The sequence below is a fragment of the Streptopelia decaocto genome (genome assembly GCF_964273445.1).
Source record: "Streptopelia decaocto genome assembly, chromosome: 10".
NCBI classification, from domain to species: domain Eukaryota; kingdom Metazoa; phylum Chordata; class Aves; order Columbiformes; family Columbidae; genus Streptopelia; species Streptopelia decaocto.
The window spans coordinates 1,016,041-1,039,981 of NC_138665.1; the positions used below are offsets into that span (position 1 = coordinate 1,016,041).

The 23,941-nt window shown below is 51.0% G+C and overlaps 2 protein-coding genes across 11 annotated transcripts in view; one reads left to right on the forward strand and one right to left on the reverse strand.

Moving 5' to 3' along the window:
• The window catches only part of LOC309444422 (uncharacterized protein), a 207,908-nt gene that overhangs the window by 31,467 nt on the left and 152,500 nt on the right, over positions 1-23,941 (reverse strand). The gene's annotated exons all lie outside the window — the stretch shown is intronic.
• LOC309444418 (H(+)/Cl(-) exchange transporter 5) overlaps positions 1-23,941 on the forward strand; it is a 51,988-nt gene that overhangs the window by 11,782 nt on the left and 16,265 nt on the right. For 6 of the 9 annotated variants that reach the window (XM_082062204.1, XM_082062206.1, XM_082062210.1 and 3 more), the window contains one exon: positions 7,228-7,377. In XM_082062204.1, coding sequence (XP_081918330.1) covers positions 7,228-7,377 — 150 coding nt within the window. Of the gene's footprint in view, positions 1-4,652; positions 4,774-7,227; positions 7,378-16,463; positions 16,485-23,941 lie in introns of those variants that run through there. The other 3 variants (XM_082062203.1, XM_082062208.1, XM_082062209.1) reach the window with 2 other exon arrangements.

Below are 23,941 nucleotides of genomic sequence, written 5' to 3' on the forward strand. Positions count from 1 at the left end.
AGTTCCAGCAGGACAGGGAACTGCTGGAGAGAGTCCAGCGCAGCCACCAAGATGCTGCAGGGAGTGGAGCATCTCCCGTGTGAGGAAAGGCTGAGGGAGCTGGGGCTCTGGAGCTGGACAAGAGGACACTGAGGGGGGACTCATTCCTGGGGATCAATATGGAAAGGGGGAGTGTCAGGAGGATGGAGCCAGGCTCTTCTGGTGACAACCAGTGACAGGACAAGGGGCAATGGGTGCAAACTGGAACACAGGAGGTTCCACTTAAATATGAGAAGAAACTTCTTCATGTTGAAGGTGGCAGAGCCGTGGGTGGCTGGGCTGGCTCCGTTTCTGTATTGGCATTAACCAACCTGGGCATCGTGGGAATCCTTGGCCTTTGTTCTCCCATTGGAAAGCCAGATATTTCCATCATTCCCATCCCACTTTGTCTTGTTGCCTTCCCCCCACCCCGGCCCGAAAGCACTTGAAAAGCACATTCCTGTTTGATTTAAATGTGCACGTACCCAGGGATTAGGAGCAGCATGCACAGTGTTTATGCATATGATGACTGCCAAAACTTTGCTCACATATACGAGGTTAGAATGTCGTACAGGCCTTTACCAAAGGATAGACCTTCTAGGTACTGTCTGGGAAAACTAGTTGCAAATTACTGTAGACGATGGGGTAGCAAGGTGCTACCTCTTTCTTCTGGACATGTGTTCTTCTGGCAAGTATATGCGATTTGATTAACAACAACCCTAGAAACAAGGTTTTATTCAGAAAATGTAGTTTCTCATGAGCTGAGGATGAAATCAGCTGTGCCCGATGTTTGCCTCCGCTTGAGTTTTGCACTGTACTGGACTTAGTGTCATAAGCTGCGGGGAATGATGAATTATTCCAGAAGAGGTGACACTAATGGGGACTTAAGGCCATCGTGTGTAGTGTCAGTACAGATCCGATAACGTGCTGTACCGACCCCAGTGCCAGAAAAACTGAAACGTCGCAGGTTTGTACACTGCTTTCTGGTGTTACCTGGCGAAACGTGACAGCGCGTGTTCCCCTGCTGGAAGGAGGTCAGGCCTGCGCATGGAATATCAGCTCCTGGAGTCCATGTGAGTACGTGTTAAAGAACAAAAGAACCCCAAACAAGCCCTAAAACAATTCAAGTCTCTGTGTTCAGCTTGTGTTGGTGGATTTCCCAGTTTCTCTACAACCACCTATTGTTCCAGACCAGCGTGGCCGTCCAGCCCTTGCCTGGTGCCAGCAGCTCGCCCCGTGTTTGTTTGCCTTTGCTCAAGCAGCCGCTGAGGCCGAGATGTTTCCTGGAGCTGTGGGGTGATTTGTGCCACCAGCTCCAGCCCCATGGGAGCAACTTCAGTTTCCTGGTCCTGTGCTGGGCTGGGGGAGCCCTGGACCCGCCTTGGGAGCCCCAGGAGGGACCCGTCATCTGCTGTGGAGGGGAATGGATGATCCCAGAATGTCAGGGGCTGGAAGGGACCTGGAAAGCTCATCCAGTGCAATCCCCCCGTGGAGCAGGAACACCCAGATGAGGTTACACAGGAAGGTGTCCAGGCGGGTTGGAATGTCTGCAGAGAAGGAGACTCCACAACCCCCCTGGGCAGCCTGGGCCAGGCTCTGCCATCCTCACCCCGAACAAGTTTCTTCTCATATTCAAGTGGAACCTCCTGTGTTCCAGTTTGCACCCATTGCCCCTTGTCCTGTCACTGGTTGTCACCCAGAAGAGCCTGGCTCCATCCTCCTGACACTCCCCCTTTCCATATTGATCCCCAGGAATGAGTCCCCCCTCAGTGTCCTCTTGTCCAGCTCCAGAGCCCCAGCTCCCTCAGCCTTTCCTCACACGGGAGATGCTCCACTCCCTTCAGCATCTTGGTGGCTGCGCTGGACTCTCTCCAGCAGTTCCCTGTCCTGCTGGAACTGAGGGGCCACAACTGGACACAATATTGCAGGTGTGGTCTCCCCAGGGCAGAGCAGAGGGGCAGGAGAACCTCTCTGACCTACTGACCACCCCCTTCTAACCCACCCCAGGTACCATTGGCTTCCTGGCCACAAGGGCCCAGTGCTGGCTCATGGTCACCCTGCTGTCCCCAGGACCCCCAGGTCCCTTTTTTTGATGTGGCTGATGCTGGAGGCTGGAGCAGTTGTCTGCTTTTCAGAGGAGAAACAGGCAGGCGGGCAGCGAGAAGGGAACATGTGTACTGAAGTGCTTTTATGCCCATACACTTAAAATGCAATGGCAAAAGACACATTTATAATTTTATTTGGGCCACTAAGTGATTCGTTTGTGTTTGTGAAATGAAGCCATTGCTAATAACAACATGCTTTAGAATATTGCATTTTTTCCTGAGAATACTTGTATGTCACTTACTGCACCCAAATGGTGCTTAGGGATGGTGTGAGAAATCCTCTCCGTTGTCAGCTCACCTGCTGGTGTAGTTTTGTCTGTACAGAAGGGGGGACTGCTTGTAGGCATTTCAGACAGCACAAGGAGTTAGAGGAAGGAATGACTTGGGAAAATAGCATCATCTCTTTTGTAAAGCTACAAAATGCTTTCAAGGGATCCACTGGTATCTGAACCCTGATTTGTTTTCGGATGAGGGCTGAAAACCCCAGAGCTCTTCTGTGAATGCTGCCTCCAACCTTGTAAACACTCTGCTCTGAATTTTTTTTAAGCAGTTAAGAAATCACCGTTGTTTGAGTTTTGGGGTTTATTTGTGTCAGATGTTTTCTGTTTCATTCAGTGCCATTTGCAGTTCACTTCAAGTGCGCACATCAGCCCGTGCCTGGCAGGGTTGTGTGTTTCATGGGCTGGGATACAAGAAGATCCAAACCAGCTCACTTAGCTGAGCAGTGCACTGAATTTTCTCTCTCGTGTGGAAACCTCCTCTGCTCGAATGAGAAACCTTTTATTTAGGCAAGGTGAGCCTCTGGAGTGATAGTGTTGCAGTAAAGCCATGCTCTGCTGGCTCCAAGCCTGGTACATTGACAAAACAGCTAAATTAAAAAAATATATAAAATATTTAAGTATTTTTTTTCCAGTTACAATTAGTTTATTCTATGCTTTTCCGTATTTGGATCTGGTGATTGCGGGCAGGGTGTGCCTGCCCCTGTGAAGAGGTGCTGTAGGGATCAGTTAGAAGTGCCCTGAACTGTCAAAGCTCTGATTTTCTCATCTCTAAAAAACGGATGATTTAGGTTGGAAGAGACTCTCAAGATCATCAAGTCCACCCATAACCTGACTCTGGCACTGCCCCATGTCCTGAGAACCTCATGTCCGTCTGTCCAACCCTCCAGGGATGGTGACTCCAGCACTGCCCTGGGCAGCCTGTTCCAATGCCCCACAGCCCTTTGGGGAAGAAATTGTTCCAAGATCCAACCTCAACCTCCCCTGGCGCAACTTGAGGCTGTTTCCTCTTGTTTTGTCACTTCTCAGAATGGTTGGGGTTGAAGGGACCTCTGGAGATCATCCAGTCCAACCCAGCTGCTAAAGCAGGGTCACCAGAGCAGATCACACAGGAAGGTGTCCAGGCGGGTTGGAATGTCTGCACAGAAGGAGACTCCACAACCTCCCTGGGCAGCCTGGGCCAGGCTCTGGCACATTTTAAGGTAAAGTTTCTCCTCATCTGCAGATGGAACCTCCTGTGTTTCAGTCTGTGCCCATTGCCCCTTGTCCTATCATTGGGCACCACTGACAGGAGTCTGATCCATCCTCTTGACACCCACCCTTAAGACATTTATAAGCATTGACAAGATCCCCTCTCAGCCTTCTCCAGACTGAACAGACCCAACTCTCTCAGTCTTTCCTCATAAGAAAGATGCTCTAGGCCCCTCATCATCTTCATAGCCCACCACTGGACTCCCTCCAGCTATTCCTTGTCCAGTGTATTTTCATTGTGGTGTTTTGTTTTGCTTGTTCCTGGGGAGCAGAGCCCGACCCCCCTGGCTCCAAGCTCCTTTCAGGCAGTTCAGAGATCAGAAGGTCTCCCCTCAGCTCCTGTTCTCCAGCTGAACCCCCCAGGTCCCTCAGCTGCTTCTCATAAGACTCGTGCTCCAGCCCCTCACCAGTCTTGTGATCTGGGCTTTGATTTTTCACATGAAATAAATAGCCGCGGGCTGGCAAGCTCAATCCTTCCACCACAGCAACAACTTGTGAAGGCGCCTGGTTGGAATTACTCCCGGCTCCTTTTTAAGCTGTGCTCTGGTGTGACGGCTTGTGGTGTCAGCAGAGCCGCAGCCAAACCTCCCGTCTGACAGGGTGGAAAAAACGCTGTGGGAACTTCTACCACGCTCTGACTGGGGAACTGTTGGACCTGTGTGCTGGAAGGGCAGCTCCAAGCCCCTTGTGTTGCTGGATTTGGTGATGGCAAGTGTGGTGGTGCTGGTGCCACAGCTGGTCCCGCTCCTCTGGCTGCAGGTGAGGCTGGGGGAGCAGGTTTACTGGGGATGAGGCCGGGGATGTCAAAGCGTGGAATGGAGAGAAGAGCCCGTGATGTCTGGTGCGGACGGAGAAGTGCCCGCGGGCCTGAAGCTGGCTGGCAGCGGTGGCCGGGGCTGGGTGGCTCGGCGGGGTGGCCGCGGGGTGCTCCGGCTTCCTGCTTGTGTCATCTGAGTCACTTCCAGGCGGCGTGGGGCCGACCCCATCGGGCTTTGCTTTGTGTGCTTCCCTTTGCTTGACTGCGATGTGCGGAAGCAGGACGGCGGAGCAGGCGAACGGGAGCAGCTGGGGGACGATGGATTTTCGCGCACACACACGCTGGCTGCACCGCGAGCCCTTTGGTACGTACGGCTGCTGCATCCCGGAGAGCCCACACCTGGTAGGACAGAAGCAGCTGTTTCCTGATGAGGGATTGTGGTGAAAGGCAGTGCTTGCCCATAGAGGGAGCGTTCTTGTAAGAAAAAGTGTCTTAAACCTGTATCTGCAGGGACTGCTTTAGCGACTGGGAGAGAAGCAAGCACCGATTTATCATCTTCTGTGTCCTTTTTGTGCTTTGTAGCATTGGGTGTTACCCGGCTCTGCTGTGGCTGCAGGCTGCTGTGCTTGTTGGCTTGGATTTGGTTTTTTAAGGTGTAAATGAGGACAGACTAGGGGATGGATTAGAGGGAGCAGGAGGTGCCATTGCCCCCGTTTTCAAACGGGGGCTCCCAGCGGCCCATGCTGATGGCGTTGTGCCTTCTCTCTGCCGAGGCACTCAGCCGCTGGCAGGGCTTTTTATGCCTTTTGTGCAAAGCAAATATGCACATACAGATATATTTTAAACCTCCCCTCCCATATAGATACACACACACACAGAACCTTATTGGAAAATACCTATAACACTGTGTTGTGCTGCAGCCAAGCCCTGCGACACACGAGCACAGGCTTTCCTTAGTTCTCCACCATTCCTGCCTCCCGGGCTGGGAGCTGGTGTCTGCTGTGCTCCCTGGAAGGAGCTCACCAAAGGTGCACCACAGCACTTTAATGATGTTTAATTATCTTTATTGTTAGCTGGCCAATAATAGCTTTGAATCCCTTAGTTTCCTCTGCTGTTGGTTCTCCGTGCTGCTGGTGCGCTCGCCCTCTCTTTGCTGGTGCGCTCGCCCTCTCTTTGCTGGTGCGCTCGCCCTCTCTTTGCTGGTGTGCTCTGCACCAGTTTAATGAGTAAACAGAGCTTCAAAGTGAAGCAGTATCATGTCCCACAGAATAAGGCTCAGCGAAGAGCCCAACGCGTCGCTTCGTCCAGTGCCAAGACTTTTTATTTTTTATGGTGTGCTGGCAGTTTTTTGCAATAGGAAGTGCTTTCTGCAGAGGACATTTTCCCTTCCTGAAATAAGGCTGAGCTGCATATTTAGTTCCTCTATAATTCTCTTGAAAAATACGTATGTTTGCAAGAGAAAAGCTAACGTGGCCTGTCTTCTCGTTAAGATGAAAAGATTCCCACTTGCAGGTTGCAAGAGCTAGTTTTGAGGCTGAGACCTGTTTGTTTTCCAATTTAGTTTATTATTATGTTTTCACAGCTTGTGCTTTTGTAGTTTTGCTGCCATTTGAGAGAATAGGAGGAGAGCCCATGGGTCTTGTGTCCTGGCACTGGCCGCTCCTCGAGCTGGCAGCGCTCAAGGGTACTTATTTAAGATTATTTATGAAGTTTAATAGCACGTTTCCAGATTGCCTTTTGCGGCCTTGCGTGCAGGGGGTTAAGAATCATTGTTTTGATAGTTTGCCTGCATCTCAGAGGAGGTAGGTGAGCTTGGCGCATCTGGAGAGCATCGCAGCTGTGAGGATCCTTCCTCCGTGATGGGCTTTGCACAGTTCTCTATCAATAAATACAATGACACTGCGGGAGGTGAAATGGTAAAAAACAAAGTCATTGCAAACCTGTTGAGAGCACATGTGGAGATTGTTTTAGAAACACATCAGCAGATGTCACTTGCCTTGTCTAACGTGGTGTTGACCCGAGTAATTTTTTACCTATTGTTAGAGTGGATTTCTCCTTGCTCTGTCTGGTAGTGATCAGCAGATGGAAATGATTTCACAGTCATTGTGGGTAACGTAAAGGAGGAAAAGGAGATGTCTCGAGATGCTTTTTAGACTAAGAACTTAGAAACAGAATTGGTTTTCTATAAAGGAAAACATTATCTGAGGCATTGGGGCTGCTCTTGGGTGAGAGATAGCGGTCAGACCCTGGAGCACAAGCCGTGGCAGTGGGTGACATGGGACAGGGCCCCTGAGATACAGGCAGCTGAGACGAGGGTTGTTTCAATTTTTTTGGGATGGCCGATTGCAATTTGTTGGTCTCATAAGCTTCATTAAGCCTGTTTCATGGTTATTCAAAATCCAGTTTGAGCCCTTTTCTGGCTGTCGCTGGGCTGAGAGGATATGTGTGTACGACCCTTATTATGGCAGGATTTTCCTCCATGCGGCTTGGCTTGGCCACGCAATGTTCACTAAACCTGTTTTCTTTAAAGAACCGGAGCACCCTATTGCTGCCGTTTGTTTGTCTTTCCAGTTGAGTTCAGATGCCACACTGGCACTTGATGTTTGTTTCTGGTGTGTGGCAATATGAAATCTAGTGCAAGAGCCTTTCTTGGAACTGCAAACATCCAGTTGTGTCCTATTCTAGCCAAAACTTGAGGGGATATCGCTGCATTTCTTCTTCATGTGGGAAGAGCAGCATGGCCTCTTGGTCTTCAGGACAAAGCTTAGAAGATGACTCTTCATGATTGTGCTCTAAAAACTGTTCCCTTTGCCCCCAGGTTTGGAAGCTCTGGCCATGGATCAGAAAGGCTATCGACGGGGGAGTTTCCAGAGCAGCACCAGTGATGAAGATATGCTGGAAATAGCAGGAGCATCTCTGGACTTCTCTGTGGCAGACGATGACCCACCACTCGATAGGGAGATGGGAGGTAATACCCACGCATCCGCTTTCTGCTTTTCATAGCGACTTTCGGCAGGATTTCGTGTTTATATTTTCTGTATGGATCCCACTAGCCTCTGCCTAGGACGGGTCTTGTGTTTCATGATATCAATGTGAATAGTTTGCAGGATTTGACACAGCATCACATCCCTGAATAGACTTTTGCAGGACAGCTGAAAACGTGCCACGTTTGTCTCCCAGCATTGCCTTGTAATGGAGGCTGGTGCGAGATGCCTGTTACGTGCAAAGCAGAAAATCTCCTTGTAGTCAGTGGCAATTGCAAGAAGTGTGAGAGTGGCTGCTGGAGGGGGAGGCACCGCTTGTCTGTCTCCAGCAGCTGAGCTGCCCCATCACAGAATCCCAGAATGTGAGGGGTTGGAAGGGACCTGGAAAGCTCATCCAGTGCAATCCCCCCATGGAGCAGGAACACCCAGATGAGGTTACACAGGAAGGTGTCCAGGCGGGTTGGAATGTCTGCACAGAAGGAGACTCCACAACCTCCCTGGGCAGCCTGGGCCAGGCTCTGACACCCTCACCCCGAACAAGTTTCTTCTCATATTTAAGTGGAACCTCCTGTGTTCCAGTTTGCACCCATTGCCCCTTGTCCTGTCACTGGTTGTCACCCAGAAGAGCCTGGCTCCATCCTCCTGACACTCCCCCTTTCCATATTGATCCCCAGGAATGAGTCCCCCCTCAGTCTCCTCTTGTCCAGCTCCAGAGCCCCAGCTCCCTCAGCCTTTCCTCACACGGGAGATGCTCCACTCCCTTCAGCATCTTGGTGGCTGCGCTGGACTCTCTCCAGCAGTTCCCTGTCCTGCTGGAACTGAGGGGCCACAACTGGACACAATATTCCAGGTGTGGTCTCCCCAGGGCAGAGCAGAGGGGCAGGAGAACCTCTCTGACCTACTGACCACCCCCTTCTAATCCACCCCAGGTACCATTGGCCTTCCTGGCTACAAGGGCCCAGTGCTGGCTCATGGTCACCCTGCTGTCCCCAGGACCCCCAGGTCCCTTTCCCCTATGCTGCTCTCTAATAGGACACTCCCCAACTTAAACTGGAACCTGGGGTTGTTCCTGCCCAGATTCAAGACTCTACACTTTCCCTTGTTAGATTTCATTAAATTTTCCCTGCCCAGCTCTCCAGCCTGTCCAGGTCTCTGGATGGCAGCACAGCTTCCAGTGTCAGCCTCTTCTCCCAGCTTGGTGTCATCTTGGGCTTTGTGCTTCCAGTAACCTTTCAGAGAGGCAAACTGCTCTCTTTGCCATCTGCGTGGTTACATATCCACTCTCACCACTTTGCTTTTGGGGCTTCTCGATAGTCCTTTCTGGAGTTTTCAGAAACAGCTGCTGGAAGGCAGAGCTGGGTGTGCCGTGAGGGAGGTGTGCTGAGCGGGATGGACAGGGATAACTGTGCAGACCAGTTCCTGGGGGTTTGGGATGCGAGCATAGATTCTCCCCTCCCCTTTTTCCCTCTCTGTAATTTGAAAGGTTGTCTTTAAAGGATCTTGACATGTAATGGCACCGAGGGCTTTGGTGCTGAGCTAGCACGCAGCCTGAGACGCTGGGCTTCCCTGCCACCGATCTGCTGTCCAGGGGATCTGTTGCTTCTTCCTCTGCTCTGAGCCTGAGGTTGTCAAATTAATGGGGAAGAGCTGAATCTGCATGGTTTTGCTGGGCTTTGGCACTAGACAAGCTTTTTGTCTTCTGTGAATTATTGTAGGTTAGTTTAAAAGCAAAAATACTTAATTTTGGACAGCAGACTGCAAGTCTCAATGATTTCCCATAAACCTTGTTATCCTCTTCTTTCACCCAAAATTTACTGTAGGGCAAAAATTAAAAAGAAATCCTTCTGTTTTGCTTCTCAACCATGTGGTCTCTCTCTCAGGGTAGTGCAAATGAAGACAAACTTCCTCAAATGTCACCTGTTAGAAGCTGAAACTACCAGCTCTTCTGCTGACGGAGATGCTCTGAGGAGCACGTGATTGTTTTCTGCTTGGCCTGGTCCCTCTCGCCCCTTTCAGGCTCAAGCGGAGGAAGGATCACTGTGGTTTTGTAGTGGTTGCATTAACTCCGAGTGATAAGCATTGGTTTGTGGTTAAAAAACCCTCTCTCCATGCACAAAGGGGACACGTGCAAGGCTTATATCCCGAGGGTGTTGTGTCTTGGGTTAAAGGAGGTGTCGGGTACGTTGGGGTGTTGCAGCGTGGGTACCGGGCACTGTGCTCGCTCCAGCCCGCCCGCTGTGCAAGTGACTGCTAGAACTGGGCACCTCTGGGAGTCCACTTGAAATAACGCCTTGTGACCAAATTTACTTCTGAAGATCTATTGGTTACTAGTATGTGCAGAATTAGGTTTATGGAAATAATCATGTTATGCATGTTGGTCATTGAACTGTAAATTCATGCTGCCTTTCCTGCTGGTGAGAACTGCTTTTTCTGTAGGCACTGGGGTATCAACTGTCTGAAGTTAAACGTGTGCTCATGTTTAATATTTAGAGAGAATGAGCTGAATTCTTTGACTTCTTGTAAGGAAATTATTATTCTAGGGAGGGCAGAAGCAGCGGTGGGTGTGTTGAGCTGAGTTTAGTTTTGCTGCTGACATGAAGCAGCGCTCAGATATTCTTCTCCTTGGTTAAATAGGTTTACCCGTCTCCACTTAGGGTGTTTGAAGGCCTGTGGTTACTTCTGTGAAAGAAGCAGGGCTCTGCCCCCTGGCACACGTGGCAGCTCTTCAGGGGTGCCCTAAGCCCGGTGGCAGAGAGGAGCGGGTCCCCTGAAAGGGGCTCTCTCTGTGGCAGGATGCTGAAGTCCATGGGGAGATTGACACCGAAGTAAAAGAGGAAGAGTAAAAGGAGAAGGAGTTGCTTGCTCAAATACCGGTTTCAGTTCCATCTCCAAATTTCCCCCGTTGACTTCAGGACAGGTTTGCTGGCAAATGTTTCGGTGCCTGGCTGAGGATGCGGTGGCAGAGGCTTGGCCGGAGCTGGGGAGGTGAGAACTGAGGTTCTCCTGTGGTGGGGTTTGCTGCAAACCTCTGGCTGGGACCTGCTGCTTTTGCTGCCTGGTGTGTTGTCAGATGGGGGTGAGTTAGTGATGCCTTTGGAACCAGAACCCAGCCCTCCCTTGCCACCTTCTCCAAGACTGTCACAGAATCCCAGAGTGTCAGGGGTTGGAAGGGCCCTGGAAAGCTCATCAGTGCAATCCCCCCATGGAGCAGGAACACCCAGATGAGGTTACACAGGAAGGTGTCCAGGCGGGTTGGAATGTCTGCACAGAAGGAGACTCCACAACCTCCCTGGGCAGCCTGGGCCAGGCTCTGACACCCTCACCCCGAACAAGTTTCTTCTCAATTTTAAGTGGAACCTCCTGTGTTCCAGTTTGCACCCATTGCCCCTTGTCCTGTCACTGGTTGTCACTGAGAAGAGCCTGGCTCCATCCTCCTGACACTCCCCCTTTCCATATTGATCCCCAGGAATGAGTCCCCCCTCAGTGTCCTCTTGTCCAGCTCCAGAGCCCCAGCTCCCTCAGCCTTTCCTCACACGGGAGATGCTCCACTCCCTGCAGCATCTTGGTGGCTGCGCTGGACTCTCTCCAGCAGTTCCCTGTCCTGCTGGAACTGAGGGGCCACAGCTGGACACAAGATTCCAGGTGTGGTCTCCCCAGGGCAGAGCAGAGGGGCAGGAGAACCTCTCTGACCTACTGACCACCCCCTTCTAACCCACCCCAGGTACCATTGGCCTTCCTGGCTACAAGGGCCCAGTGCTGGCTCATGGTCACCCTGCTGTCCCCAGGACCCCCAGGTCCCTTTCCCCTATGCTGGCATCTCTAATAGGACACTCCCCAACTTAAACTGGAACCTGGGGTTGTTCCTGCCCGGATTCAAGACTCTACACTTTCCCTTGTTAGATTTCATTAAATTTTCCCTGCCCAGCTCTCCAGCCTGTCCAGGTCTCTGGATGGCAGCACAGCTTCCAGTGTCAGCCTCTTCTCCCAGCTTGGTGTCATCTTGGGCTTTGTGCTCCCAGTAACCTTTCAGAGAGGCAAACTGCTCTCTTTGCCATCTGCGTGGTTGCATATCCACTCTGACCACTTTGCTTTTGGGGCTTCTCGATAGTCCTTTCTGGAGTTTTCAGAAACAGCTGCTGGAAGGCAGAGCTGGGTGTGCCGTGAGGGAGGTGTGCTGAGCGGGATGGACAGGGATAACTGTGCAGACCAGTTCCTGGGGGTTTGGGATGCGAGCATAGATTCTCCCCTCCCCTTTTTCCCTCTCTGTAATTTGAAAGGTTGTCTTTAAAGGATCTTGACATGTAATGGCACCGAGGGCTTTGGTGCTGAGCTAGCACGCAGCCTGAGACGCTGGGCTTCCCTGCCACCGATCTGCTGTCCAGGGGATCTGTTGCTTCTTCCTCTGCTCTGAGCCTGAGGTTGTCAAATTAATGGGGAAGAGCTGAATCTGCATGGTTTTGCTGGGCTTTGGCACTAGACAAGCTTTTTGTCTTCTGTGAATTATTGTAGGTTAGTTTAAAAGCAAAAAGACTTAATTTTGGACAGCAGACTGCAAGTCTCAATGATTTCCCATAAACCTTCTTATCCTCTTCTTTCACCCAAAATTTACTGTAGGGCAAAAATTAAAAAGAAATCCTTCTGTTTTGCTTCTCAACCATGTGGTCTCTCTCTCAGGGTAGTGCAAATGAAGACAAACTTCCTCAAATGTCACCTGTTAGAAGCTGAAACTACCAGCTCTTCTGCTGACGGAGATGCTCTGAGGAGCACGTGATTGTTTTCTGCTTGGCCTGGTCCCTCTCGCCCCTTTCAGGCTCAAGCGGAGGAAGGATCACTGTGGTTTTGTAGTGGTTGCATTAACTCTGAGTGATAAGCATTGGTTTGTGGTTAAAAAACCCTCTCTCCATGCACAAAGGGGACACGTGCAAGGCTTATATCCCGAGGGTGTTGTGTCTTGGGTTAAAGGAGGTGTCGGGTACGTTGGGGTGTTGCAGCGTGGGTACCGGGCACTGTGCTCGCTCCAGCCCGCCCGCTGTGCAAGTGACTGCTAGAACTGGGCACCTCTGGGAATCCACTTGAAATAATGCCTTGTGACCACATTTACTTCTGAAGATCTATTGGTTACTAGTATGTGCAGAATTAGGTTTATGGAAATAATCATGTTATGCATGTTGGTCATTGAACTGTAAATTCATGCTGCCTTTCCTGCTGGTGAGAACTGCTTTTTCTGTAGGCACTGGGGTATCAGCTCTCTGAAGTTAAACGTGTGCTCATGTTTAATATTTAGAGAGAATGAGCTGAATTCTTTGACTTCTTGTAAGGAAATTATTATTCTAGGGAGGGCAGAAGCAGCGGTGGGTGTGTTGAGCTGAGTTTAGTTTTGCTGCTGACATGAAGCAGCGCTCAGTTATTCTTCTCCTTGGTTAAATAGGTTTACCCGTCTCCACTTAGGGTGTTTGAAGGCCTGTGGTTACTTCTGTGAAAGAAGCAGGGCTCTGCCCCCTGGCACACGTGGCAGCTCTTCAGGGGTGCCCTAAGCCCGGTGGCAGAGAGGAGCGGGTCCCCTGAAAGGGGCTCTCTCTGTGGCAGGATGCTGAAGTCCATGGGGAGATTGACACCGAAGTAAAAGAGGAAGAGTAAAAGGAGAAGGAGTTGCTTGCTCAAATACCGGTTTCAGTTCCATCTCCAAATTTCCCCCGTTGACTTCAGGAAAGGTTTTCTGGCAAATGTTTCGGTGCCTGGCTGAGGATGCGGTGGCAGAGGCTTGGCCGGAGCTGGGGAGGTGAGAACCGAGGTTCTCCTGTGGTGGGGTTTGCTGCAAACCTCTGGCTGGGACCTGCTGCTTTTGCTGCCTGGTGTGTTGTCAGATGGGGGTGAGTTAGTGATGCCTTTGGAACCAGAACCCAGCCCTCCCTTGCCACCTTCTCCAAGACTGTCACAGAATCCCAGAGTGTCAGGGGTTGGAAGGGCCCTGGAAAGCTCATCCAGGTCAATCCCCCCATGGAGCAGGAACACCCAGATGAGGTTACACAGGAAGGTGTCCAGGCGGGTTGGAATGTCTGCACAGAAGGAGACTCCACAACCCCCCTGGGCAGCCTGGGCCAGGCTCTGACACCCTCACCCCGAACAAGTTTCTTCTCCTCTTTCAGTGGAACCTCCTGTGTTCCAGTTTGCACCCATTGCCCCTTGTCCTGTCACTGGTTGTCACTGAGAAGAGCCTGGCTCCATCCTCCTGACACTCCCCCTTTCCATATTGATCCCCAGGAATGAGTCCCCCCTCAGTCTCCTCTTGTCCAGCTCCAGAGCCCCAGCTCCCTCAGCCTTTCCTCACACGGGAGATGCTCCACTCCCTCCAGCATCTTGGTGGCTGCGCTGGACTCTCTCCAGCAGTTCCCTGTCCTGCTGGAACTGAGGGGCCACAACTGGACACAATATTCCAGATGTGAACTCTCCTGCAATAGTGCTGGCATCTCCCATTGAAAAAACAGCCAGAACTGGAACTTATGGGTCTTGTCTTGTTGACAGGAGGCGGAAGGGTCACCTGCTGCTTGGTAGATTTGTAAATCTGGAGTCCATTTGACAGCCAGCACTCCTCCGTGCTTTCCGTATTAGCCCTTGGCTAGCGAGTGACAGGGCTTTTGTACCACGTCAGGTCACCGATGGGACCCACCAGCCTCCCCTGCTGGCTGGAGCCACAGGATCCTGCTGTTGGAAAGTATCTTCAAGGAGGATCTAGAGTGACCATGAAACTTTGATCCTAACTGGTATTTGCACGAATGCACCTGCTTCCCAAAGGCCGGAGCTCTTTAAGAGCTTGAGCCAAAATGTCAATATTCCAAGCACTTCATGCTTCTTTCAGTCAAAATAATTTAAAAAGGACTGTGCTGTTTGTGTTATTGAAAACTTACTATGAGCATCACATTCTTTTTTATCTCCTCTGGTTTGGACTTTGCATTTTGTCAATAAAAGGCAACAGATAAAACTTTCCTTGGTAATTTTTTTTCCTTCCCATGTTGTTAAGTTGTGCTTGGGAATCAAACTCATTGTTTTAATGCTTTGATACTTTTCTAGTTTTTCTCGTAGTCTCGGTAGTAAGGTAATGGTGTTACACCAGGCGGCAAGCGCATCTTAACAGTGCTTTTTCAACATGGTTGTCAAAGCACAGATTTTAATCTCAGAGGGTGGATGGGGTGGCACTGCCTTTTTAACGGTACAGCCACACTTCCCAGGAGTTGTTTCATCTTATTGGCATCACCTCGTTTCTGTGCCACAGTGAAGGTGACCGCAACTACACAGGACGTTCAGGGTGCATTTGTGGAGCTGTAAATCTTTCCTGTTTCTTAGTCTAAGGGATTTAAAGAAAAGCCTTTTCCTTATCATCTGTTCTCAAGTATTGAGCAATGACTTGCAGAGCGTTGCCCGCAGACGCTTGAATTTTGAAGTCAGACATGCTGACTTGGAGCAGGACATTGTTTGCCGTTGTCTCTTCCCCTCCCCGCATCCCCTGCTGTGCTGGCACTGGGTTTCTCCTGCTCTCCTGTAATCCAGCTGTAGCCCTTCCAAGCCAGCAAAGAGATGCTGGTTACCCAGCACAAGTTACAATAAGTGTAGCCACCGCTTTTCCAGACCACTTACAAATGCAGCAGGTAGTCCAGTGCAAGCAGACATCAATGGGATTCCAGTGTTGCCTTCCTCCTGTTTCAAAAACACAGGAATTTCTGCCTTTTAACATCCTGTGTTTTCTGCCAATTGCTTCTCGGTGAGGAAACTTTTCCTCCTACTTTCCAAGAGCCTAATTTGCCTCAGACCTTCTAAAGAAAATTTTGTCCAAAGCTTAATGAATACCCAGGTACATGGTCAGTTAGATTATATCTGCAGTCCTTTTTTTAATTTAAGAAATACAATATTTACAAGGCCTGATTGCTTTAGCACAAGCTGTTGGAACAGCTGCCTCACTGAGTATTATCTCCTAGATGAGGGGTTGCTTCTGTCAAGTGGTTTGTAAGTTGCACTGGTTTCTAGTTCCTTAATATCCCTTTCCAAAACTATTAAAATACAAATGGTGTCCTCTGAGTAGTTTCTAGCAATCCTGGCTGGGTGTCTAAGTTAGGCAGCAATGCTGGCTTATTTTGTGCTTTTCTTTAGCAGCCCTTTCTCTGCTCATCGCGGAGGCAGATGCTGGGCTTGGGAAGAACAAGGTGTCATGCCTGGGTATCGTGGTGCTCTCTGGATGTGCTTTAAATCATAGGGAGCAAAGACAGGACCGTGTTCCCCACTTCTTTCAGAGGAAAGCTTAAAAATGTTTCAGTGGCTGGAATGGCTCCTTTTTGCTGTAGGATTTAAGAAGGTTTTTTGTCTCTTTGAGCTCTGAGGGCAAGAATTGAGAATTGCAATAGCAACAAACAGCACTCCAAAATGCAGCGGGGTTAGCGAAGCTTAGTTTCATATGGATTTTTGTTTTTATCCACTTTATGCTTTCCAGACAGGCTCTACGCGATGGGAGGCGGATGGTGTAGCTATATTGGGGATGATCAGCTGGCTGCTGCTCTTGGAAGGATTAAATACCTTTCTTTGTTGTGCTAGCCAGGTTTTTCACTCAACTGCTGCGTCTCTGGCAGGTTAGACTAATTGACCCACCCATTAGATCTCAGCCAAGCTCTGAGATGATCCCTGGTCTGGGAGATATCTCCTCTGGCTTTAGTCTTCACTGCCTTCCTCCTTGACCTCCAGACTGGAGCCCGGGGTTGTCAGAGCAGCATATCAGGTGAAAGCAAAGTCAGTGTTTGCTGGGGTGTAGAGTTTCAGGCTTGCCACACAATGTTGAAATGACAAGCTATCGCTAACAAATTGCAGCCAGACGAACTTAATCACCAGCCCCTTTGAGCTCTTAGGTACATTGAATAGCAAGATAAAGAGTGCTCCCGGGGGGGCTGGGGAGAGCGGAGTGGAATATTGCATCTGCAGAGACGGCGGAAGAAAAGTTCAGTGCCTGCCAGCCTCCTGGAGAGACAGTGAGCAGAGAGCGCTGAAAGCAGCTCTTCAGCAAGCAAGATGTCAGCCAGGTGGGAGAAGAAGAGGTTTTTTCAGCCTATCTGTAAGTGACCCTGTTCCCCAGCACTGGTGAGGCTGTACCTCAAATCCTGCAGTTTTGGGCCCCTCACGACAAGAAAGCCCTTGAGGTGCTGGAGCGAGTTGAGAGAAGGGAACGGAGCTGGTGAGGGGCTGGAGCACAAGTGTGATGGGAGCGGCTGAGGGAGCTGGGGGTTCAGCTGGAGAACAGGAGCTGAGGGGAGACCTTCTGATCTCTGAACTGCCTGAAAGGAGCTTGGAGCCAGGGGGGTCGGGCTCTGCTCCCCAGGAACAAGCGCCAGGAGCAGAGGAAACGGCCTCAAGTTGCACCAGGGGAGGCTGAGGTTGGATGTGGGGAACAATTTCTTCCCCAAAGGGCTGTGGGGCATTGGAACAGGCTGCCCAGGGCAGTGCTGGAGTCACCATCCCTGGAGGGTTGAACAGACACAGGTACGAGGTTCTTAAGGACATGGTTGGTGCTGGAGTTAGGTTACGGTTGGACTCGATGATTTTTGAGGGTCTCTCTTCCAACCAAAATGATTCCATCATTCTATGACCCACCAGTGTCAGGGAACTCCATTGATAAATGTGTGTTTTCCTGTGCTGAAGCTTGGTTTGTCCGGATCATTGAAAACGTGTGGGTGCAGAGCGGGGTCTGTCCCAGGCTGATGTGCTGGGAGCATCAATCTGCTGTGGGTAACTGGGTGTCTGGGGTGTCCCCCCACAGCCAGCCTCGGGGCGAGGGGCTTGAGTGCCAGGTTTGCCAGATCTTTGGGGTTGGACTGTTGGGGTGAAGGAGAAGAGGTGTGAGTGCACAGCTGCAACCTGCCTGACTCGTAGCAAACAGCCTTAGCAACGAGCTGCTCTCCATTTTAAAGGCCCTGCGCAGGCAGCTCCGGTCTCTGCAGCACCGCATCTGTGCAGCTCAGCAAATGCGCAGATCTTAGTCCTTATTCTGCTGGATAAAACATCCTGAGTGCTGCCCAAGCAGCTCCGCTCGCAGCTTGGGGGTGCAGCCTCCCTTCTGGTTGCACCGGGAGCCTTGATCCCTGGACGTCGCCAGCGTCCTCTGCCCTCGCCTGCCCGCAAGCGTGAACCTCTCCCTGTGCCGCTCAGATCCTGCCCCTTCCAGCGAGGTGCAAGGGCCGGCTCATGTGACGGTGACGCTGCACCGGGCGTGTGGGGAGGGCCCAGCGCTGCTGCCCGAGCCTGGAGGAAGAGGCTGCAGCAAGTGCCGCTGCGAGCGGAGCGCCCGGTGTCCCCCGACCCAGCGGCCATGGGACCGATGGGCTCCCGAAGGTGCTCCCGCGGCTGAGCGAGGGTGAGGAGAGCCCTGCCAGGGAGGAAGAGGGGACAGGAGCCCAGGGGAACGCGTGGGGCCGCGTTGTGGAGGCTGCGGAGCAGCAAACTGCCCGTTCCCGCTGGGGCGACGGGGCGGTGCGGTGGGCAGGGGTTGCAGCTGGGGTGGTCGGTGTGATTTCTGCTGTGTAATGGTTGCTTGTTTACTGCTGGTCTCCCTTTTGTCTGCAAAACCCCTTCTTCTTCCAGATTTGCCAGAGCAAGGGGAGCAGTGCGGAGGCAGAGCGTTCCCAGGTGCTGCTGGCATCTCGCTGTGCGGGCAGGACAATTAACAAAGCCCTGTGGGTCTGTGTGACACATGCCTGTAACTTTAACAAGCTCTGCTTTTTTTTTTTAAGCCAGGTAGTCCCTCTAAAGTGGAGCATTAACCCGTCTTAGGGAGGTGATCAAAACGCAAACAAATCTGTGTTTAAAAAATGAACTGTACTTCTCTTAACATTTGACTTGCTGTTTCTAGGCATTAAATAGTGATTTAGGGATCTGTACGTTAGGAAATCGGCAGACCTGTATAATCATCTTGATTGTGTTTTGAAAGGTGCTACTGAGCTCATTTCTTCCTTTATTCCTACCTGGGTATCCTAGCATCCTTCATTTGCAATAAGCTGAGGCAGGAATATGATCTTGATAAATATTTATGGCTGTCAGCCATTTTATAGTTCAGTATTACTCCTGGAAAAAATATAAAGACATTTACTCGTTACCTTGTTGAATGGATAGCTTATCTGCTTACATGGCTGCGAAACTGCCTTGTGTGTCTAGAGACTTTGAGGTTCTGATTTTTTAGGCACATCAGGCTGGGCTGAATGGGATCAGCGTCTGGAGACCAGGATCCATCCCCAAACTGTACTTGGCTGGTCCCGAGCGTGCAGGTCAGACAGTCCCTCCTGCACTTGGCTTTGTGGACAGTGAGATCCCCCGCGGGGCTGCTGGTCGTGGCATGGATGGGATCACACAGGCTGGTCCTGGGTGGACGTTCAGTGCTGGGGGGGCTGTGATGTGATATGTGCCCTAAGGGTCTTGTCTGTGTTGCTTTGTGGCAGCAAGATAACCATGAGCCAGCACTGGGCCCTTGTGGCCAGGAAGCCAATGGTACCTGGGGTGGGTTAGAAGGGGGTGGTCAGTAGGTCAGAGAGGTTCTCCTGCCCCTCTGCTCTGCTCTGGGGAGACCACACCTGGAATATTGTGTCCAGTTGTGGCCCCTCAGTTCCAGCAGGACAGGGAACTGCTGCAGAGAGTCCAGCGCAGCCACCAAGATGCTGCAGGGAGTGGAGCATCTCCCGTGTGAGGAAAGGCTGAGGGAGCTGGGGCTCTGGAGCTGGACAAGAGGAGACTGAGGGGGGACTCATTCCTGGGGATCAATATGGAAAGGGGGAGTGTCAGGAGGATGGAGCCAGGCTCTTCTGGGTGACAACCAGTGACAGGACAAGGGGCAATGGGTGCAAACTGGAACACAGGAGGTTCCACTTAAATTAGAGAAGAAACTTGTTCCTGGTGAGGGTGTCAGAGCCTGGCCCAGGCTGCCCAGGGAGGTTGTGGAGTCTCCTTCTCTGCAGACATTCCAACCCGCCTGGACACCTTCCTGTGTAACCTCATCTGGGTGTTCCTGCTCCATGGGGGGATTGCACTGGATGAGCTTTCCAGGTCCCTTCCAACCCCTGACACTCTGGGATTCTGTGATTCTCTCGGCTGTCCTGGGAACTCTCTCCCAGCTCAAAATCGCTGGGCTGGGCAGTTCTTCCAGAAGAGTGAGCAAGGAATGACCCTGATCTCATCTTCTTGCAGAAAATGCTTCTCAAAGTAGTCTCAGTTAACGTAGCTTAACACTGCTTTATTAGCATTTTTTTTCTTTTTTTTAAGGACAACCTTTTATCTTTAGGACAGATTAAAGTAGGTGTGCCAAAATAAAACTGAACAGACAATGAAAATGAATGCCTGAGTGGCTGCTGGCTTTCCTTAATACTATAAACCACCCCTAAATTTATATTTCAACTTGCCCAGAAAAGCAGCGAGGCTGCTGAAAGCCCACCGTGACACGCTCGCAACCCAGCGCCGCCATCAAACCCATGTGCTGGATCAAACCCTGACTTACCCCCCGGTTCGGTTGTCCTGCTGCAGCCACGGTCTCCACAGCCATGGCATTTATTGTGAAAATCCGCAGCTCTGGACTGCAGATGAGCCTTGTTTGAGCTGCGGTTGAATGGGCTGGTGCCTTGTCCCCTATATCAAATGCTCTGTTGGGCACTGTTGGGTCTTGTCAGGTTCTGTCGGGCCGTGTCAAACTCTGTCAGGATGTGTTGGGCTCCGTCAGGCCCTTTTGGGCATTGTCAGTCTCTATTGGGCTCTGTCGGAATGTATAAGGCTCTGTAGGGCCCTGTCAGCTCTTTCGGTCTCTGTCGGATCCTGTCAAACACTGTTGGGCCTTCTGGGGCTTTGTCGGACACTGTTGGGCCTTGTCCTGGTCTGTCAGGCACTGTCGGACCTTGTCAAACTCTATTGGGATCTGTTGGGCTCTGTCAAGCCTTATCAGGCTCTGTCGGGATCTGTCAGGCCCTGTTGGGCCTTGTTGGGCTGTCATAGGCTTTGGTTCTGTCTGGCTCTGTGGGGCTCTTTTGAGCCCTTTCAAGCTCTTTCGGGACTTTTCTGACTCTGTCGGGCCCTGTCGGGCTCTGTGGGGTTTTTTCTGCTTCAGAGGGGGTTTGTAGCCTTGAGAGGCTGTGGGGCAGTGCTCATCCAGATGGCTTTATATAGGTAAGCAGGAGTTGCAAGTGTCTCAGTTGAACCTGGTTGTCTGCTATGCGGATAATTTGTTCAAGAAGGTTTTGGTCCGTCAGATTTGTAGAACAGCACTTGGCACTTTGAGTGAGGATATTTGAGTGGGGAAGCCTCTGAAAAACGTTGCTGCTGGCCTCGTAAGTGCAAAAATGTTGGTTAAAAACAGGGTAATTCCTCAAGGCCCTCGGCAAACGTGCCCCGTTCTCTGTGCAGCACAAGTCGGGCTTGTTCTTGAAAGGAACAAAACCAAAAACCCAGTCAAAATTGGAAGGCAGTGGGGAAAAGGAGTATTAAAAATCCCATACAAAAGGATAATATTTAGTATTTCCTTTAGCTTATTTGGGTTGTAGATACCACCAGGGTAAAGATGTCTCCAGATGGGGAGAAATAAGGAATTCGAACAATTGCTCTCGACCCCATCACCTAAGAGCAGCGGAGGAGAAGAGAGACCTATGATGTCTTCTCAAGCCCATTTCCCAGATTGGCACAGCTGCCTCTTAACAGAGAAAGCCGCAGGAAAACAAGATGAGTCATGTAGCATAAGTGAAAACTGCCACAAAATAACCCAGTTTCAAAAGGTTCCTTGCTTCATGTGGGACAAAAAAAGGTTAACTAACATTAACCCAACTTCTTTCCCTCCCTCTCCTTCCTTCCTTCCTTCCCTCCCTCTCCTTCCTTCCTTCCTTCCCTCCCTCTCCTTCCTTCCTTCCTTCCCTCCCTCTCCTTCCTTCCCTCCCTCCCTCTCCTTCCTTCCCTCCCTCCCTCTCCTTCCTTCCCTCCCTCCCTCTCCTTCCTTCCTTCCCTCCCTCTCCTTCCTTCCTTCCCTCCCTCTCCTTCCTTCCTTCCCTCCCTCTCCTTCCTTCCTTCCCTCCCTCTCCTTCCTTCCTTCCCTCCCTCTCCTTCCTTCCTTCCCTCCCTCTCCTTCCTTCCTTCCCTCCCTCTCCTTCCTTCCTTCCCTCCCTCTCCTTCCTTCCTTCCCTCCCTCTCCTTCCTTCCTTCCTTCCTTCCCTCCCTCTCCTTCCTTCCTTCCTTCCTTCCCTCCCTCTCCTTCCTTCCTTCCTTCCTTCCCTCCCTCTCCTTCCTTCCTTCCTTCCTTCCCTCCCTCTCCTTCCTTCCTTCCTTCCTTCCCTCCCTCTCCTTCCTTCCTTCCTTCCCTCCCTCTCCTTCCTTCCTTCCTTCCCTCCCTCTCCTTCCTTCCTTCCTTCCCTCCCTCTCCTTCCTTCCTTCCTTCCCTCCCTCTCCTTCCTTCCTTCCTTCCTTCCCTCCCTCTCCTTCCTTCCTTCCTTCCCTCCCTCTCCTTCCTTCCTTCCTTCCCTCCCTCTCCTTCCTTCCTTCCTTCCCTCCCTCTCCTTCCTTCCTTCCTTCCCTCCCTCTCCTTCCTTCCTTCCTTCCCTCCCTCTCCTTCCTTCCTTCCTTCCCTCCCTCTCCTTCCTTCCTTCCTTCCCTCCCTCTCCTTCCTTCCTTCCCTCCCTCCCTCTCCTTCCTTCCTTCCCTCCCTCCCTCTCCTTCCTTCCTTCCCTCCCTCCCTCTCCTTCCTTCCTTCCCTCCCTCTCCTCGTGTCCCCACGTGTCCTCCCGTGGAAGCTCTCAGCAGCAGTGCATTGCTGGAGGAGGAACGTGCACGGTGCGTGTTCTCCTCGTGTGTGTTACTAGGGGCGTGTGACCTCACGCGTGCTCTGCAGAGCACATGGGATACATTGCCAAGTGAATGATTTGTGGTTATTTAAGGCTGGGTTCCAGCTCGGGTAAGAAATGGGCTACCGAGGACTTCGGTCTCTTGCCGCCTTCTAGAATTATTTTTGTACTTCGTTTCCTTTTGTTTTGCTGCTGGCAACGACACACTGAGATTGCTCAACACACACATTAGCTGCCTGGCAGCACCTTGCTCTTCTCCATTTCCGACCAACAATGTATGTTGTACGAGACTGTTTTAAAAGTTTTTCTGAGCTGGGATTTTAAGGGGTTCATCCGTACAACTCCCTGCTCCGTTCTCTGCGCTGTCCACATGCGGAGCGCGAGGGCTGCGTCTCGCTGCTGTGCCGTCCTCCTGAGTGTAGAAGGTAGGAGCAGGCTGGAGGTGCAAAAAGAGGGGTGATCAGTTGTGTCCTCCATCCTTCATTTCTTAAGCAGCAAGGCTGTGCACAGCAGATAGGCTGGGAGGTCGCTGCTGGCCTCTTGTAGGGCCATCAAAGTCAAATAGTGGTGAGCAAGCCTGCCAAAGACGCCCGTGGAGCTTGGTGGGTATCAGACATCGCAGTGAGAGAAGCATGAAAGTCGTCTTAAGGGAGGTTCAGAACTAGTATTCCCTGTGTAAGGCAGTGCCACTTACATTTTCTGATGATACTTTTGCGTAGTAGGTAATAGAGTGCAGAACACCTTTCACCTCTGCTGAAATTTAATGGTGTTTCTTGAAGTAACCCAGGCAGTTTTTGCCCTTTGAGCATTTGGTGGCGTAGAAAGAAAACTGTGTAGAGTAGTTACTGCGGATTCTGTTGGTGTTGACTCGGAGCAGGGGCCCTAGTGCTTGCACAAGCAAAGGAATGAAACTCAGGCTGAATTGCACAGAAGAACTGGTTCATGTCAATTAGTCTGTCAAGAAAACTGCTCGATTTCTTTGGACAAGGTTTAAAAGACCTTTGGTTTGGTTTTCCCCTCGATGTGTTTCAACACCTCCTTCAAACTGCTTGCAAGGGGCTTTAAGAAACCTGTTTTTAAAGGAACAAGTGTTGCATTAATGGGGGTTTAAAAGGTTCTTTTGTGATCAGAGATGCTCAATATTTTGTTCTAGGAGCAAACAAAAGCGGGGATAGATTAATGGATGTTTTCCAACTGGAGAAGACTTAAATGCATTTCTGAGGGCAGGTAGGATGCACTCGGGTCCAAGGCAAGGACCGAACATCAGCCTGGCTGGGAGCTGCCCAAATGCTTGGGGATGTGGAGACAACATGAATCCATCTATCTGACCCATTTTTTTACACTGGAATCCAGGACTAGGGGCATGGGGCTAAACGATCTTTAAAGGCCCCTTCCAAGCCAAATCATTCAATTAACCATTTAATTTTCTTGCCAGAGGATGGTGGAGCTGGGGGGAATGAGACTTCAGAGCCTTTGCGTGGGAGCAGGGCTTGTATGTTGTCTTTAGATGGACCTGGCCACCCCTTATCACACTGTACATGAATAGTTTTCTCTAGGTCTTTGTCTTACCCTGCCCTACACCCTTGGCCTGTGCTCCTAAACGTGAAGAGACTGTCTTGTGATCAAAATTTGGGGAATATACATCCGCATTGAGCAAGCAGTCATTATCCTGCTCTACTCAGCGCCTGTCAGGTCGCACCTGGGATGATTGTCTTCA